Consider the following 18,614-nt stretch of genomic DNA (forward strand, 5'->3'; position numbering starts at 1 on the left):
TATTGAATGGTGGGGCAGGCTCTACTGGCTGAATGGCCTACTCCTGATCCTATGTTCCAATCAGGCAACATCTGCTTCTAAGATCGTCCAGCTAACATTCCCTCTATTTCTTTTAGTTTAGCAATTGGAATAACATTTCACATATTTTTCTGCTCATTCAGATGAGCAGTCAGTGGTGTCACTAATTAGAATATTCTCCTACTTCCACTGCCTCAGCCAGCAGTGACCTCTGTAAGGTCAGGTCAATGTAAGAACAGTCAGCAATCCATCTCCAGTTGCAGCTTCTAACCTCTGTCTTGTCCGACCCTTCCCTGACCCACACTCACTGCGTACCTTGTTGCTTCAAGCAAGAGTGCTGCTGAGATGAAACCAATTCCTGCTTAATTATTGATTTTTTTTAGATTTGAACAGAGTTAGAACCTGCCACAAACTCATTTGAAATGGTTCTCTTTCCTGACAGGGGGTTGGACTAGACTAGTTAACCCATCAATCCAGGCTTGAGGCAAAGCTATACCCCAAAGATTATCCCAAATAAACTGTCCTGGAAACTAGAGAGAAAAGGTAGAGAAAAACCTACTTGTTTTTAAGTATCAAAGCATCAGTAATGTTAATTTTCGTAAATGATAAACATTTAATTCATTTTAATGACTACGTTCAACTCTTGAAAACATTTAGAGAGTAGGGAAACTAGGTTTGTTCTCCTTAGCACAGAGAAGGCTAAGGGGAGATTTAATGCAATTGTTAAAACTATGAAGGCCTCTGGTCGAGTTAATAAGGATAAAGTGATTCCACTGACAGCATGGTCAGTTATCAAAAAGGATTTAATGAGTTTGGCAAATAAACTAGAGCGGGAAGATGAGACTTCGTTTCCACACAATGCATTGTTCGGATTAGGAATGCAGTGCCTGAAAAGGCTATTGACGCAGATTCCCTGAATAATTACACTGTGGAAACAGGCCATTTGGCTAGTCGGGTCCACACTGACCCTCTGAAGAGTGTCCCATCCAGGCCCATCCCATTCCTGTCACCCTGCATTACCAATGGCCAATCCACCCTAACCTGCACATCTTTGGATTGTGGGAGGAAATCAGAGCACCCAGAGGAAACCCACGGAGACACAGGGAGAATGTGCAAACTCCACACAGACCCGAGGCTAGAATTGAGCCCAGGTCCCCAGTGCTGTGAGGCAGCAGTGCTAATCACTGAGCCACCCTTCCGCCCAATTCAAAATTGAAAATTGGATGAATTTTTCAACATAAAAAAGTTATGAACAAAGAATAAGGGAATAGGGCCAATTCACTAGCTCTTGCAAAGAGCCAGCACAGAAAAGATGGGCGGAAGAGACTGTATATACAGAGCCAGACTGGATACACCAAGGCAGCTAAAGGATACCCTTTAGATCATTTGATTGAATCCTTCCTGAATACAGGAGTGCTGGCTGCCCCAGACACCAGCTGTCCTTTATCTTTGAATTGGTCTCAAACCCTTGGCAAAACTTTCCAGCCAAGATCAGAGTGGTGCTGGAAAAGCGCAGCAGGTCAGGCAGCATCCAAGGAACAGGAACATTGACGTTTAGGACAAAAGACCTTCATCTCATTCCTGATGAACGGCTTTTGCCCTAAACATTGATTTTCCTGCTCCTCGGATGCTGCCTGACCTGCTGTGCTTTTGCAGCACTACTCTGATCTTGACTCTGATCTCCAGCATCTGCAGTCCTCACTCTCGCCTAAAATTTTCCAGCTGTCCATTACTCTGTAAAGAAATACTTCCTCGCGGTTACGGTTACACTATTTTTCTGAGGAGTCTTTCTCTTGCATTTTGCTGGTTAAGAAGTGGATCAGGTCTCTTGGAAAAGTGAACCTGGATTTCTATCCTGGACCATTTGTGGACTAATGTTGAGAGACAACAGATCACATGAAACTGTTGAAACTCAGGTAGTGCAGCTACCATCCTTCCTGATGAAGGGTTCCGGCTCAAAACATCGATTCTCCTGCTCCTCGGATGCTGCCTGACCTGCTGTGCTTTTCCAGCACCATACTCTCGACTTCCATCATCAATGACCAGGCAGCATTAGCACACTGTTATAGGCCAAAGTGTGCAAGTTAACTTGACTGGTTGATTTATTTACAGGCAATGTAATGTACAGAAGGGAAGAGTTCTTGGGGCTTTGAAAGGAGTGTAACATGGAGTAGGCTGTATGTTTAAACCAATGAAATCCTTGCAGCTGCTTCAGGAAATACCTGGGAGCCATCTCAGGGGTTAATCAATTTCTGGACTTGCTTTTCTAACTGAACATTAAGATCTGTGACAGAGTAGATCTGGAAATCAACTCATGTCAATAAGTGGGTAAAGTCTGTAATAGAATTGAGGGTATTGGAGTTATAGAAGAAGGTTAAAGGGGTTAGTAAAATTCATGGCGGTGTAGGATGTACATGAGGTTCTGTGGAGGCACTGGGAATACTGGGGGTAATAGCCTTTTCTTGTTCCATGATATTGATTTCTATTTTTAATATATAAGGCACATTAGGCACTAAGTCAGTCTTTGTTATATTGTTCACTACCGTGTGATGGTGCCTTTTCTTTTCTATAAAAAAAATCAACCTTTTATCCTTAATGAAGCTTAAATCCAGAGCAATTTCAATTTTATAAAACTCATTTGTTCCAAATCCACTTTTCACTCTGTAAAACCAGTCACTGAAAAGAATTGAAACACAAATGCCTTTTGCTCAAGTGGATTCTTTCCAAACCTTCTCTGTAATTGGAGCGTCAGCTGTATTAAGGTGAGATTATCGGCACCATTCTCCCGAGTAGTCTCCAAGCAGCCCCTCTGTGCCTTTTTTTTTGTGCCTGAATCAAGGATAATTATGGGTAATTTTACAATCTGAATTTCTAAAAGAGTAACGTGCATTTTTTTTTTAATTTCAGTGATTTTGCTTGCAGCTTTCACCCATTGTCAGTCTTGTTGTTGGGTTATGAAGAAATGAAGCAATTTTTTTTCAAAATTGAAAATCTTCTGTGGACAGTCTAAGGCCCAATAGCAGGAAAGTGAACAAGACTAATTGAGAAATTCTGGTTAAGTGACACAGAGGTTGGATTTTACAAAGCTGAACAGAAAGGAAATTATGACCATTGACCTATCTTTGCAAGTTTCAAGTCCTGGGAAATATTTTGCCAGAGCAGTGTGATCAGTTCCATTGGCCGTTGTAAGATATGCAGTCAGGAGCGAGGGAGAAAGGGAAAGCTGCAGAGTAGATGACTACAATGATCAGTTATTGGCTGGAATGTGTACAACAGGAAGACCTAATGGGGAGACAAAGGAATATCACCAACTTTATGGTTTACACTGTGCCTTGTCAAATAGGAGAAAGTGTGAGGAGTCACTAATCCGAAAACACACAGGGATCTAAGCCATGAAGGGATGTAAACTTGGCTGAAGGTAGTTTGACTGGTGACAGGTCAAGCAAGATTCACAGATCCAAGAGTTAGGGCCATGCCTTCACCCTGGATGTAGGGAGCTTAAGGTGGGAAATTGCCATGAGTTCCTTTAAACCAGCTGTTTGCTCTAATGAAGTAGGATGGGATGAATACATTTGGACCCACTGCCTCCAGATTGTCAAGGGTTTGGGTGAATTGTGAGGTGGGCTGGTTGGAAGGACCAGCTCAGTTCTCCGGGACCTTCTCGTTAACACACAATTTCTGTTATTACATTCTCTGTCCCTTCCTGGATCAAGTTGCTTCGTTTTATCTGAACTGACCCCTGCTCCTCAAAGTTGACTCTTTTCTTCAGAATGATAAATACAGAGGAACCTCGATTATCTGAATACCAATTATCCGGAAATCGGTTTACTCGAAGGAGATCTCGAGGTCCCGATAGAAACATTACATCAAAGACGTTTTTCCAACAGTGATTGCGTCTTTCATTTACAGTGATTAAACAGACACTGTCTCCAAATTACTGACCTCCTGCCCTCTCTCCCTCCCCACACTTTCCCTCGAGTTCTACAGAGGGGTGTCCTCTACATCCCCTTCTCCACGTAATCTCTCCAACATTGTCCTGTTCAGGGCATCAGGGCAGAGGGTGTGGAGGGTGTGTGTGTGTGTCCAGCTGCTCCAGAGAGGGGGCGGGTGGATGGGAGTCCGCACGGGGTGGAGGGGGGAGCAGTGTTGGATGGGGTGGAGATAGGGGGGAGCTCGCACGCTGTGTGCTGCTGCAGTCTCCTGAACGGGGAGCAGACGTTAAAAACTCCAAGCCCCAGCAGAAAGGCATTTAATCGATTAACCGAATAATTGATTATCTGCACGAAATAGTGCCCGCCCATCACGTTCAAATAATCGTGGTTCCCCTGTATATCCTTATCTCAACACCCCTCCCCCCACCCCATTGCGGTGCTTATTTAAAGCCCCAGTCACTGTCTGAGTTACCAGTTCACTGGCCCTGGACTGGATTAAATGGAAGCTATCCCAATGAAAGAGCTTGCTTTTGATCAGCACTGGCACCACAGCCCCTGAAATAAAAACACGATCTCCTAATCTGCACATTCAAATCCCAAATCTGTTTGTCCCTAGTCCAGTTTGGCTTTAGCTCAAACTGTAATCCAATGATTATTACCTTTTAATGTTCCATTTTGAACTCCTTACACTCTCTTGGTGGGATCGCATCACTAAATTCTATGTGGGTGGCTGGGAACTCCCCTCCTGACTCCCAAAGCCTGTCCACTATCTACAAGGCACAGGTCAGGAGGGTGATGGAATACTCCCCACTTGCCCTGGATGGCAAGAGGTTTGACACTATCCAGGACAAAGCAGCCCCCACTTGTTTGGCACCACATTCACAAACATCCACTCCCTTCCCCACTGACGCTCAGTAGCAGCAGTGTGAACTATTTAAGAGGTGCACTGCAGCAATTCACCAATGCTCCTCAGACAGCACCTTCTAAAGTCTGGTCATGGTGTTGTGTGAGGTAGGATTGGGAGGGGGTAGTGGTCCAGGGCAGAGAGTTGTGTGGTGGTGAGGATGGGCCAGGCTAGATGCTGCCAGGAGGTGAGGTCAGATCTGGGCAGGGGGCTGTGTTGAATCAGGGAGGAGGTTGGTGGGAGTAACTGGTGCCATGGTTGGGTCAGATGGGATTAGGAGATCAGGTTAGAAGGGTTCAGGAGTCAAGGGACTTTGGGAGGAGAGTCTAACGGTGAAATTGGGTCAGGGTGAGTTTACGGTGTTGAGAAAGTGTTATTTTTTATTATCATCCAGGAGTCAGATATGGTTTTAATCTGGGCTAACACTTTATGGGTAACTCTCCACATAAATCCAAACTCTCAAACTCTAACTCTGAGTCTAAGACTTTGTAGGAACCTCCCAGAGAGCAGGGAATATACCAGTTGGAAGATGGAACTTCCTGGGCAATTTCCACAGAGTCACTGCATTGGGATATCTGCGGGTCCTGTAGCATATCATAGAATATAGAACAATACAGCGCAGAACAGGTCCTTCGGACCTCGATGTTGTGCCGACCTGTGGACTTTTCTCAGCTCGTCCCCCTACACTATCGCAAAATCATCCATGTGCTTATCTAAGGATTGTTTAAATCTCCCTAATGTGGCTGAGTTGACCACATTAGCAGGTAGGGCATTCCACGCCCTTACCACTCTCTGAGTAAAGAACTTGCCTCTGACATCTGTCTTAAATCTATCACCCCTCAATTTGTAGTTATGCCCCCTCGTACACGCTGACGTCACCATCCTAGGCAAAAGTCTTTCTCTGTCTACCCTGTCTAATCCTCTGATCATCTTGTATGTCTCTATCAAATCCCCTCTTAGCCTTCTTCTCTCCAATGAGAATAGACCCAAGTCCCTCAGCCTTTCCTCATAAGACCTTCCCTCCAGACTAGACAACATCCTGGTAAATCTCCTCTGCACCTTTTCCAATGCTTCCACATTCTTCCTGTAATGGGGCGACCAGAACTGTACACAATATTCCAAGTGTGGCCGCACCAGCGTTTTGTACCGTTACAGCATGACATTGCGGTTCCGGAACTCAATCCCTCTACCAATGGGGATCTACTCTTTGGGGATCAATCTGGCTGCCGATGATCCAAGGTTGGACACTCTGGGCCACTATACAAATCAGGAGCAGGTGTCCTTCCTGCCTGCCTCACCATCAATCCAATCATGGCTGAATTGACTGTGGCCTTGATTCCACTCTCATGCCTTACTTTCAAATTGGCGTCCTTTTGTTCTAGACTCACCTACAAACGGGAAGCATCTTTCTAATACCTACCCAATTTGGGCCCCTCAGGAACCTTCTATGTCCCACTGAGGACACCTTTTACTCTCTATCCTCCAAAGGAGCGTAACCCAGCTCACACTAACTTTCCTCATTGAATACCTTCACAGAAGCACCACAGGCTTGTTTTTAGTGAAGCTGGGTTACAGAATTAGCAGACCAGATCAGAAAGGCATTCCTGCATGCACTATGCAGATCAAATTTTACTCCATATCTAACCCCATGCTGTCCCTGTCCTGGGAGTGTTTGATGGGGAGAGTGTAGAGGGAGCTTTACTCTGTATCTAACCCTGTCCTGTCCCTGTTCCTGTCCTGAGAGTGTTTGATGGGGACAGTGTAGAGGAAGCTTTACTCTGTACCTAACCGCATGCTGTCCCTGTCCTGGGAGTGTTAGATGGGGAGAGTGTAGAGGGAGCTTTACTCTGAACCTAACCCCATGCTGTCTCTGTCCTGGGAGTGTTTGATGAGGAGTGCAGAAAAAGCTTTACTCTGAACCTAACCCCATGCTGTCCTTGTCCTGGGAGTGTTTGATGGGGAGAGTGTAGAAGGAACTGCACTCTGTATCTAACCCCGTGTTGTCCTGTCCTGGGGGTGTTTGATGGGGACAGTGTAGAGAGAGCTTTACTCTGTATCTAACCCCTTGCTGTCCTGGTCCTGGGAGTGTTTGATGGGCACAGTGTAGAGGGAGCTTTACTCTATATCTACCACATGCTGTATCCATCATGGGGACAGTGGAGATTTGCTGTGGATGTAACCCTGTGTTGTAGCTAATTCAAGGCTGATGTTAAAATTAACAACCCTTCTATTTTCACACTCCCACTTCTCATCGAGGTGAACACAAAATTCACACAAAATAAACAAAAGTTTGTTTGCAATCCAGTCTCAATCGCTTCAAAACAGGAAACATTTGAGCCAAATTCGATGTTGGCAGGAAAAGTGTCAACGATAGTCTCTCCGAATTACTGTGTTCCCCAACTCTGTCAAACATCTTGAACCAACCAACAGCATATTACTGTTTGAATGTTACCAGTAATTAGGGAAACAAAATATTTATTTGTTTGATTTCCCTGTTCGTCTCATTGGAGGTAGCAGAGAGCTGGATCTGTTTGGAAACATTCTGCCTGATTCCTCTAAGGAACACGGCTTAATTTTAGCAACAAAGGCCAAAAGAGAAGCTGGAATAAGAGTTGCTGGATCCAATTCTACAACATCAAGAGGAATTTATTTCTTTACCTCACTGCCCTCATCTCAAAGCCACTCACTGATTCATGATGCTGCACTAGAGCTGTGTCTTCCCTGCACAGAGACCAGCTTGTGGCTACTTAATTGTGATAGGCATCACAGCAAGATTCTGTCTCCATCAGGTGGTTGTACCTTTTGCCAAGTGTCACTGGATATGAACCAGGAACAGAGACTCTAGCTGATCCTCCCAGGAAAGTGAAAGCCAGTTCTATCATCTGAAACAAACACAGCAAATGTTGGAGAAACTCAGCAGCTCTGGCAGTATCTGTGGAGAGAGAAACAGAGGGAACATTTTGAGTCTGATATGACTCTACCTTGAATGATTTTTCTCAGAACTTCATTCTGAAGTACAGTCACATTAGACTCAAAACATTAACTCTGTTCTTCTCTCTCCCCAGTCATGACCAGACCTACTGAGTTTCTCCAGTACTTTCTGCTTTTCAGACTGAAAGTAGCTGCACTGTTTTGCTTCTATTGACTATTGTCTGAACCATCAGCTGAGCTTGAATCAGCTCAGTCAGAGCACAGCAGAGCAGATGCTGGAATCTTCCTGTTCCTTGATTATCACAGGGGCTCACACACATCCCTGCCTCAGTCACTAGGAGGCACCAATCAGTCTTGAATTAGGTAAGGCCGATGTCAGTCTTGTCTCAGTCAGTCTCCTCTCTCCCCTAGGAACAAAGGCGGTGGGTTCAATCTCACTCCAGAAAACTGGGCTGTAAACTCTTGGCTAACAAACCAGTGCAGTACTGAGGAGAGGAGGTCTTTTATTTGTGATATTAAGACTAAAGACACCACCCCACATTATGCAAAAGCCTCACAACATTATTTAATAAAGAGGAGGAACAAATCCCCCTGGTATCATGGATCAAGGTTTATCCCTCGTCCAACATCACGAAAACCGATTACTGCATCTGGTTGTGATCACACTGGTGTCTGCGGGATCTTGCTGTGTGCAGATTGCCTTCCCCAATTCCCATATGACAATAGTGACTATACTTCAAAAGATTTTCATTAGTTGTCCTGCGATAGTTTAAATGTATTTCCTGCTCAGGATCAGAAAGCTTCTTGTTATCACTAATGAGACTGCCTTGAAATAGTGAGATGCCAGGATTTTGGGAGTGTGAGAGGTGTGAGTGTGTGTGCATGGAAGTGTATGTATGTTTAGTTTATGTCAGTATGTGAGTGTGTTTGTGAGTGATGAACGTGCCTGAATACCGGGGTGGATTGTTTGATTTTGTTTGTTTGATTGATTTATTATTGTTACGTGCACCGAGATACAGTGAAAAGTGTTGTTTTACATGGTCCACTTGCAGATTGTACCATACACAGTGCATCGGGGAGCAGAACAGAGTGCAGAATACAGTGTTACAGTCACAGATAAGGTGCAGAAAAGGAGATCAACATTAACATTTAAGAGGTACGTTCAAAAGTCTGATAACAATGGGGAAGAAGCTGTTCATATGTGTATTCAAGTGACACAAAACTCTACATGACAGAGAGGATGCCAATGAAATTCTGGATCACCATCCTAGAAACTGCTCTGCAACCTCACTGTGCACTCCATGAACACCAGCAAATTTGTTTGATGTGATCACAAAGAACTTTCTCAGTGTCATTCTCAGACAGTGCTGTCCTTGACCACGGGCTCATGCTCTTCAAGAGGAAGTTCAGTCAAGTTTTTTTAGGTTTATTGTCACATGTACTCACATGAGTACAGTGAAAAGTTAACAAGCTGCTACTTATGACACCATCTCAGGTACAAGGTACCTAGGTACAGGATCTTAGGTTTACATAATCAGGTTGGGGCTCCTGTCATAGATGGTGTATACCAGCTCCTGGGAGCCCCTGAGCTGTTAGTCCACAATGTCTGAAAGGGCATCAGAGGCAGATTCATTAATACATTTTGAAAGAGATTAAATAAATTGGATAAACATGATAGGAAGTGCAGGGCAATGGGGAAAGACCTTACATGAGGAGGGGTATAGTTGGGTTGGAGGCAGTTCAGAGCTTGGTTCCAGAGATGAAGTTTATAAAGAGAGGTTCAGCAGTCTAGGCTAATACTCTCTAGAGTTTAGAAGTTTGGGTGGAGATCTAATTAAGGTCTATAAGTTTCTAAAGGGGGATTAGAAAGTCAATGTAGGGAGGATGTTTTCCTTGTGGAGTAGTCCAGAAAGAGAGATCATTGCTTTAGGGTAAGCGGCAGTAGATTTAAAACAAAGATAAAGAGAAATTACTTCTCTCAAAGGGTTGTGAATCTGTGGAATCCACTCTCCCAGAGTGCAATGGATGCTGGGAAATTGAGTAAATTTAAGGAGGAGCTAACAGATTTTTAATTAGTAATGGGGTGAAAGGTTAATGGAAAGCAGAGGAAGAATGTGTAGTAGTAGCCAGGAGAGGACCAGCCATGATCGTATTGAATGGCAGAGCAGGCTTGAGGGGCTGAATGGCCTCCTCCTGCTCCTAGCTCTGATGTTTTAATATAAGAACTGGCGAGTGGGACTAGTTGCATAGCTCTTTCAAAGAACTGACAAAGGAAGGATGGGCTGAATAGTCTCTTTCTGTGCTGACTGATTCAATGATCAGTGGGGAATTAGGAACATTTTGAAATCTGAAGAGAAAATGCAAGGCAATAGCCAACATTACCTTGTGCTTTAAACCAGACCTGCCACCTGCACATTGAGATACTGGACTAGGGGATCTGTGCACATACACTATCCCTGATGCTGCTTGTTCCTCATCTCCAAATAACGTTTTTCAACTGGTTATGTTCTGTGATACTCCTTAGTTACACTTGCACATAGTAAGTTATAAAATACAGCTCTCTAGTGCAGTGTCTACTCTTCACATGTTCATTCTAGACCGGAGCCTTCTCTCTTACTGATGTCTGAGTTATATCACCAATTACTTCAAAGTAATCTACCTGAATCTCATTTTACCTGATGGAACACCTGAGGTAAAGACAATGCAAAATGTCAGAGTTTAATGGTAATGGTGCGCTAGCAACAATGGTCAAAGCAGGGATTAATAGCAAAAAAAAGCAAATCACAGACACTTTGTTTAACAAAGCACTCTAATAAAATAAATGAGAGAAACAGGTTGAACTTACATTACTTTGGGAAGGTAATGGCCTAGTGGTACAGTTTATTGTCAAACCATTAAACCCAGATACCCAGGAAATGCTCTGGGGACACTGGTTCAAATTCTGCTCTGTCAGATGGTGGAATTTAAACTCAATAAAAATCTGGACTTGGGAGTCTAATGATGACAGTGAAACAATTGTCAGGGAAAATGTAGCTGTTCACTAATGTCCTTCAGGGAAGGAAACTGCCATCCCTACCTGGTCTGGCCTACATGTGACTCCAGACCCAAAAGCAATGTGGATGACTCTTAGCTGCTCTCTGACATCCACAGCCCATTAATGAATTATAAAATAAACACACATATGTGGTTGCAAGGTGACTAAAGTTGGGAGCTGAAAATGTGTTGCTGGAAAAGCGCAGCAGGTCAGGCAGCATCCAAGGAGCAGGAGAATAGACATTTCAGGTATGAGCCCTTCTTCAGGATCATGCCTGAAACGTTCATTCTCCTGTTCCTTGGATGCTGCCTGATCTGCTGCACTTTTCCAGCAACACATTTTCAGCTCTGATCTCCAGCATCTGCAGTCCTCACTTTCTCCCCGACTAAAGTTGGGAGCTTAAAAAGACATTTCAAAAAGACAGATGAAATGGAGAAAAGGTTGTCATTGCCCTGATGATAATGGATACTGCAGGATAGGAGTGAGAAAAGATCTTGGTTTAGATACCAGTAAACAGAATCAATATGGGGAGAGTTAACAAATGTCAGCAAAATATACTGCATACTGCCTAACTTTAGTTATACTATCAGACAAAATGTAAGAATTCGTACAAATATAATTTAATAGTTTTAATCTTCATATGGTCTGAATAAGTCAAATTGAAAAGATAATCTGGAAAAGATGTTTGTGGAATGTCCTGAAGCTATGTGTTGTGAAACAAATCAGTGAAGAATCAAATAAAGTACTGTGGATGCCAGAGATCTGAAATAAAGATAGAAAGCCTCTCATTAACACCTATTTTACATCTCAATCATTCCTTTATCATGATTAGCACTCCGTTTTGGCCTGAGCAGCCTCACCATCTGTTTCACTCACTCCTTCTCCCCTTTTGTCAATAAAAACTTTAACATCATTGAACTGAAAATGTTATTTCTGTTTCTCTCTCCATCAATGATACCAGACCTTCTGAGTTTCTCCAGCATCTTCCATTTTTGAACAATTGATGATGTTATATTAAACCTTGTATTGTGTAATGCAATCACGTTAATTTATAACCTCAAGCTAAATACTCCCAAGTGTAAGTAGTCATAATAGATGTGATTGCATATTAGGTTTAAGAGTCACTTGAGTCAGCAAAATGCATCTTTAACTTAAATAAGCTTAAATTGATATCAGTAGGCAAGGTTGATTTGGAAATTGTTGAACAGCCATACTGACTACAAGCAGTACAAAACATTAAAAGAAATAGTGAAGAATTATCAGCAAAAATATATTCTACTGTGAAACAAGATCACCCTGGGAAAAGTAACTAATCCATGGCTGACTAAAGAAAAACAGATTAAAAGAAAAGGCAAGTAATATTGTGAAGAACCGAGAAAGCCCAAAGATTGCAACAGATCTTGAAACCAGTAAAAGCTGAACAAATAGTTAACAAGGGAGAAAATACATGAGCAAGAAAGACGGTAGAGATATTACAAAAGTTGAGAACAGCAACTGAAAATGTTAGTCTCTTCAAGGTTTTGACAAGAGAAATTATGACAGAAACAGAATCTGTATTGTGCAGAAGCAGACCATTCAGCCCATCAAGTCTACACTGACACTCTGAAAAGCATCCCACCCAATCCTGTATTTCCCATGGCTAACCCACCTTGCCTGCACATTACAGGCAATTTAACATGGCCACCAAACTACAAATCTTTGGACTGTGGGAGGAAACTGGAGAACCCAGAGGAAACCCACACAGATAGTCACCCATGGGTGGAATAGAACCTGGGTCCCCAATGGTGTGAGGCAGCAGTGCTAACCACTGAGCCATATTGCTGCCCTAATGGGGCAAAAGGAAACATAGAGTCATAAGATCAAATACTTTGTCTCTGTCTCAACAAGTAGAAGACAGTAACAGCCTATTGGGAATCAAGCACCTAATGAAAAAACTTAATAGTAATTCATTATGAGTTTCGAAAATGTACAGTGAAACTATTGGGAAGAAAAGGTTGATAAATCCTGAGGACCAGAGACAGTGGGTGCATTGTTGTGATCTTCCAAATTCCAAAGATTGTAGAATAGTCCCAGCGGATTGGAAGATAGAAAAACTATCACTATTATTCAAGAAACAAAAGAGAGAAAGTAAACAGAACTTTGAGACAGCTGTTTGCAAGTTGTTGGGAAATGCCGGAATTTTTATTGCAGAGCATTCAAAACACTGAAACAAACCTGAGCGATCAATGATTTTATGAAAGGTCATTGTTGAACAATTGATTAGAAATTTCTGATTTGTATCTAGAAGTGTGAGATTATTCAATTTGGTAGGAAATCATAATATTTTTTAGTTTTGTTTATTCATTCATGGAATATGGACATACTGGATGGTCCGCATTATTACCTATCCCTAATAGCCCGCAGGGCAATTAAGAGTCAACCATACTGCTGGAGTCACATGTAGGCCAGGCCAGGGAAGAACAGGAGATTTCCTTCCTGGAAAAAGACATGTGGGAACCAAACTGAGTTTTACAACAATCAACTATCTTGTGTTTTTATTTCAGTCATTTTTTATTGAATTCAAATTTCTTTCGTTATCCTGGTGGGTTTCAAGCCCGTGTCCTTCTAGCACTGGCCTCTGGCTCTGAATTTCTGTGCCAGTGTCATTATCACCATGCTGTCACATCATGAGAGAGCATAAAATATTTGTACTTGGGTGTATTTGGCTGTCTTCGTTTGAGAAGTCCAGAAAGTTGGTATGCAGTTATAAAGAGCAATGAGAAAGGCAAATAGCATGTTGGTATTCCATAAATAATGGCTTGTATATTTACTGTTGCCTTCACAACTTCAATCACAGACTGTTTTACCATCAATACATTGCAACAAGAACAATATTTCAAATGTTTGTAAGAACTATAGGAATCAATTTCACACAACAATGTTCCACATACTGGAGTGAGATGATGGCCAGATGATCTGTTTTGATGTTGGTTGAGGGATTGATATTTGTTAGTTTTATTTGTACATTGCGAGCTGTATTCAGGTAGTAAGTATTAATTATGGTTGTTGGGCTTTATGCATGCCTGTAATCTGTATCTGAAAATTAAATCTTTTAGAGTGCAAAGAGATTTGGCTCCAGTTCTGTCTTTGTCTGCTGAAGTTGGACAGCCATCAACCTAGAAAACAAACCCTGGTTTTTAGAGAATAGTGCCATGATATGTTTTGCAGAACAGACAAAGCCTTGCTGTCCTGTCTCATACCCCAGCACAACTCCCTGGTCTGGATTATGTACTCAAGCCTTTGAAATGGAGATTGAGTCTGACTCAACCTTCTGACTCAAGAATAGGAGTGTGACCCATCAGAGAACAGCTAAAAGGCTAATCTCTGTTGGTCATCGTGCCTAATAAAACCATGCTCACTCTTGTCAGGTAGAATATCCAACTTTGCATTCAAAATATAAGATCCTTTCAAACATACAACTTTCAGAAGCTTCAAAAATACAAAAAAGATACAGTCAGATGAACGCTTTGTATCTGAGTGTGTTGTAAGACTGGGGTGTGCCCTGTGTGTGTGTCTGTTTCTCTACAAATATACGTATGTTTATGGTGCATGTTCTATCCCAGTCTGCTCTGGCTCAGAGTTTGTGCATTTCTGTGTATTGAGGTGTCCATTTCGTTATCTCTAAAAGTTTTAATTGAGCAAATCTGTGGGTTTTATAATAAAACCAAAACATTTAAGAAATATTCCATTGGTTTGACTTTGTCTTTTGTCTAATGTGTGACTGAACATGATTTATTTGTCTGTCTGTGTGAATATTTATGTTCTATAGGTCTGTCTCTCAGTTAAGTGTCTCTATGCTGTTTATACCTGTACTATACAAGTCTGCGTCAGTGTTCCTCATTGAGTCTCTGTTCTTGCGTGTCCTGTCTCTTTAGTATCTCAGTGTATGTTACATCTCATATTGTCTGAGATGTTCATTCGCTTTCTCTATATGTCTGTCTCTCTCTAACCTTATCTCTTGTTTCTGACTCTGCGTATATTTCTGTTTCTCTCTAACCTTGTATGTCTGTCTTTAACATGATGGGTTCATTTCTCTTTGAGCTCCTGTACTCCTGTCTCTCACCGACGCTGTGCGGCCGCTCGGTCCTCCCCCTACCTCTATCCCAGGACGATCCCGTCTCCTGTGCAGTGGGCGATGGCTCTTGTTCTTTGGAACTGCAGCACCGGTGATTCTCCTGAGACATTGAGACATCTACTGCAACTGCAAACGGAACACGGACAACCCGCTCGTTAAAACCTCCCTTTAAATGTGCCCTCCTGGACAATGCGCCACTCAGTAATGAGCAACTTGCCTAAACTGGACAGCAAAGCCAGGCTCTGGCACTATTGGGAAGCTGCATTCGTCCGCCTGAAACTTTCTCTCTCTCTATCTCTGAATGAATCATTTCGGTTTGAGTTTAAAATCTTTTATAAATCTCATCGATCTGACTTCAGCCAAAACTAGGTACCTCAGAAACTTTTACAGCTTTAAGCTTATACTTCTCCCTCTTCCTAACAATAAAATTGTTAACTTTTGTTTTCAGACTTACTGCAGGTTTAGTTTTCCAGTGAGATGGTGTCAGTTCCTTGTCAGTTGATTGGAGCGTGTTCCGGGACTGTCTCGGGCTGTTGTTAATCTCTCCCTGGCCCCTTTCACATTCCGTCTCTCTGTCCCGTTCTCTCTCTCTCTCTCTATGCCTTACAGTGAGAGGCGGAAACCGCCCGCTTTTCGGATCTCTCAGTTTCCTCCTACAGGATCTACGTTTCGAAAAGAAATCTGCAACTCACTGAAAGTTTACTCAGTCCCAGAGAGAGACAGAGAGAGAGAAAAAACACAAATAACTCTGGCAAGCGACGCACTGCGTCTCTGTAAAACCTGAGAGTGGTCTGGAAGGAAGCAGAGAGGGAGAGTCAGGATTATTTGTCTGGTTTGATATGAATCAACAATAACCCTTGCAATTTCTCTCCAATTGCATCATTTAGGGAGAAAAGGTAAAACGTGTCGGAGTGGGTGAGCTGAGAGCCAGAGACCTATGGAATGAGTTTTCAATCCCTCAGTCTCTGTCAGTGTCATCTCTGATGTTCCTCGTTCCAACCCTGCCCTGATATTCGAAGGGAAACAGGGTTTTGCTTAGAAACCCCGCTTTCCCTCGCTCCTGATGCCCGAAACGATTTCAAGAAATACTTCGGGAGTGTTGTTAAATTTCTTTAGGAATGCAGCAGCCAATTTGTACACAGGCAGCTCCCACACAGAGTAGTGTGACCAGGTCAGGCTGTTTGGATATTGCTGGCTCAAAGATAAATGATCACCAGGACAGCAGCTTTGGTCCTCTTTTGATCGATGTCCCAGGTCAGGACTTCCCAAAGTAGGAGTGAACAGAGACGGTTTAACATCTCTCTGAGACACAGAACCTCAGACAGTGCAGCGCTCCCTCAGACCAGCAGCGGTGTGGCTGCATTGGTTGTATCTTAGAAAAGGACATGAATCCAAAAGCGAAGAAAATCAAGTGTTGGCTAAAAGTCACCAAACTATTGAATTGTTGTGGAGGAAGGGAAGAGGCTATTCAGCCAGTCATATCATCACTGGCTGTCCAAACAGCACGCTGACTTATTCCATTCTCCTGCCTTTTCCCCAGAACACAGGCTGTTGTTTTTATCCAATGCCCTCATGAATGCCTGAGTTGAACCTGCCTCCACCAAATTTCCAGGCAGTGCATTCCAGACCCCAATGACTCCCTGTGTGAAAATATTGTTTGCATACGACCTTGTTTCTTTTTCAAATCTACACCCCCTCGTTCTTCTTTTTATGATTGGGAGTAGTTTCTCCTTATCCTCTGCATCCAGCTCCCTTATGATTTTGAAAACTTCTAAAACATCTGCTCTCAAACGTCTTCTCTCCAAGGAGAACAGTCACAACTTTTTCAATATAACCTCATCACTGGGAAACATTGGAGAAAGACACTTCTGCTGTCTCTCTCCAATGGGTTCACGTCCTCCCTATAACATGGCACCCATAATTGTATATAATACTCTAGACAATAGGTGCAGTTGTAGACCATTCTGCCCTTCGAGTCTGCACCACCATTCAATATGATCATGGCTGATCATCCTTAATCAGTATCCTGTTCCTGCCTTATCTCCATAACCCTTGATTCCAATATCCTTGAGAGCTCTATCCAACCCTTTCTGAAATGAATCCAGAGACTGGGCCTCCACTGCCCACTGGGGCAGAGCATTCCACACAGCCACCACTCTTTGGGTGAAGAAGTTTCTCCTCATCTCTGTCCTAAATGGTCCACCCCGTATTTTTAAGTTGTGTCCTCTGGTTCGGCACTCACTCATCAGCTGAAACATGTTTCCTGCTTCCAGAGTGTCCAATCCTTTTATATCCTATCCTATTACTACAATCCAGATGTGTCGTAATTTCATCCTTTATAATAGACTCCAGCATCTTTCCCACCACTGAGATCAGACTAACTGGTTTATAATTTCCTGCTTTCTCTCTCCCATCTTTCTTAAAAAGTGGTACAACATTAGCCACCCTCCAATCCACAGGAACTATTCCCGAATCTATTGAACTTTCTAAAATAATCACCAATGCATCTACGATTTCTCGAGCCACCACCTTCAGTACCCTGGGATGTAGACCATCAGGCCCCGGGGACTTATCAACCTTCAGATCTAACAGTCTCTCCAACACCAATTCTTGGCAAATATAAATTCCCTTCAGTTCAGGTCCTTCAGCCACTGTTACCTCAGGGAGATTGCTTGTGTCTTCCCCAGTGAACACAGATCTGAAGTACCAATTCAATTCTTCTGCCGTTTCTTTGTTCCCTGTAATATATTTCCCTGTTTCTGTCTTCATGGGCCCAATTTTAGTCTTAACCATTTTTTTGCCTTTCACATACCTAAAAAAGCTTTTACTATCCTCCTTTATATTTTTGGCCAGTTTACCTTTGTACCTCATTTTTTTCTCTGCGTATTTCCTTCTTACTAATCCTCTGTTGTTCTTTAAAAGCTTCCCAGTCCTCCGTTTTCCCACGTATCTTTGCTATGTTATACTTTTTCTCTTTTGACTTTATATTTTTCTTAACTTCCCTCGTCAGCCACAGCCACGCATGCCTCCTCCTAGGATCTTTCTTCCTTTTTGGAATGAACTGATCCTGCGTTTTCTGCATTATACCCAGAAATATCCGTCATTGTTCCTCCACTGTCATCCCTGCTAAGGTATTGCACCATTGAACTTTGGCCAGCTCCTCCCTCATAGCTCCATAGTTCCCTTTATTCAACAGAAATATTGTCACTTCCGATTGTACCCTCTGTCTCTCAAATTGCAGATTGAAGCTTATTGTATTATGGTCACTACTTCCCAATGGCTCCTTCACTTCGAGGTCCCTGATCAATTCTGGTTCGTTGCACAATACCAGATCCAGAATTGCCTTCCCCCTGGTCGGCTCCAGCACCAGCTGTTCTAAGAATCCATCTCGGAGGCACTCCACAAAGTCTCTTTCTTGAGGTCCAATACCATCCTGATTCTCCCAGTCTACCTGCATGTTGAAATCCCCCATAACAACTGTAGTAACATCTTTGCGACAGGCCAATTTCAGCTCCTGATTCAACTTACCTTCAACATCCAGACTACTGTTTGGGGGCCGTAGATAACTCCCAAGAGGGTTTTTTTTACCCTTAGAATTTCTCAGCTCTATCCACACTGACTCTACATCCCCTGATTCTCGGTCCTCCTGGCAAGGGACTGAATACCGTCCCTTACCAACAT

General features: G+C 42.9%; 1 protein-coding gene across 4 annotated transcripts in view; it reads right to left on the reverse strand.

Annotated features, from left to right (window-relative positions):
* Positions 1-15,994, reverse strand: part of mdfi (MyoD family inhibitor) — a 99,148-nt gene extending 83,154 nt beyond the window's left edge. Inside the window, exons 1-2 of one of the 4 annotated variants that reach the window (XM_072563943.1) lie at positions 15,388-15,994; positions 14,856-15,059 (exon numbers count right to left, since the gene is read on the reverse strand). In XM_072563943.1, coding sequence (XP_072420044.1) covers positions 14,856-15,042 — 187 coding nt within the window. In that variant the 5' untranslated portion in view covers positions 15,043-15,059; positions 15,388-15,994. The remainder of the gene's footprint in view (positions 1-14,855; positions 15,060-15,387) is intronic. The other 3 variants (XM_072563946.1, XM_072563944.1, XM_072563945.1) reach the window with 3 other exon arrangements.
* Positions 15,995-18,614: the final 2,620 nt, after the last annotated feature.

This window comes from Chiloscyllium punctatum, chromosome 45, assembly GCF_047496795.1.
Source record: "Chiloscyllium punctatum isolate Juve2018m chromosome 45, sChiPun1.3, whole genome shotgun sequence".
NCBI lineage: Eukaryota > Metazoa > Chordata > Chondrichthyes > Orectolobiformes > Hemiscylliidae > Chiloscyllium > Chiloscyllium punctatum.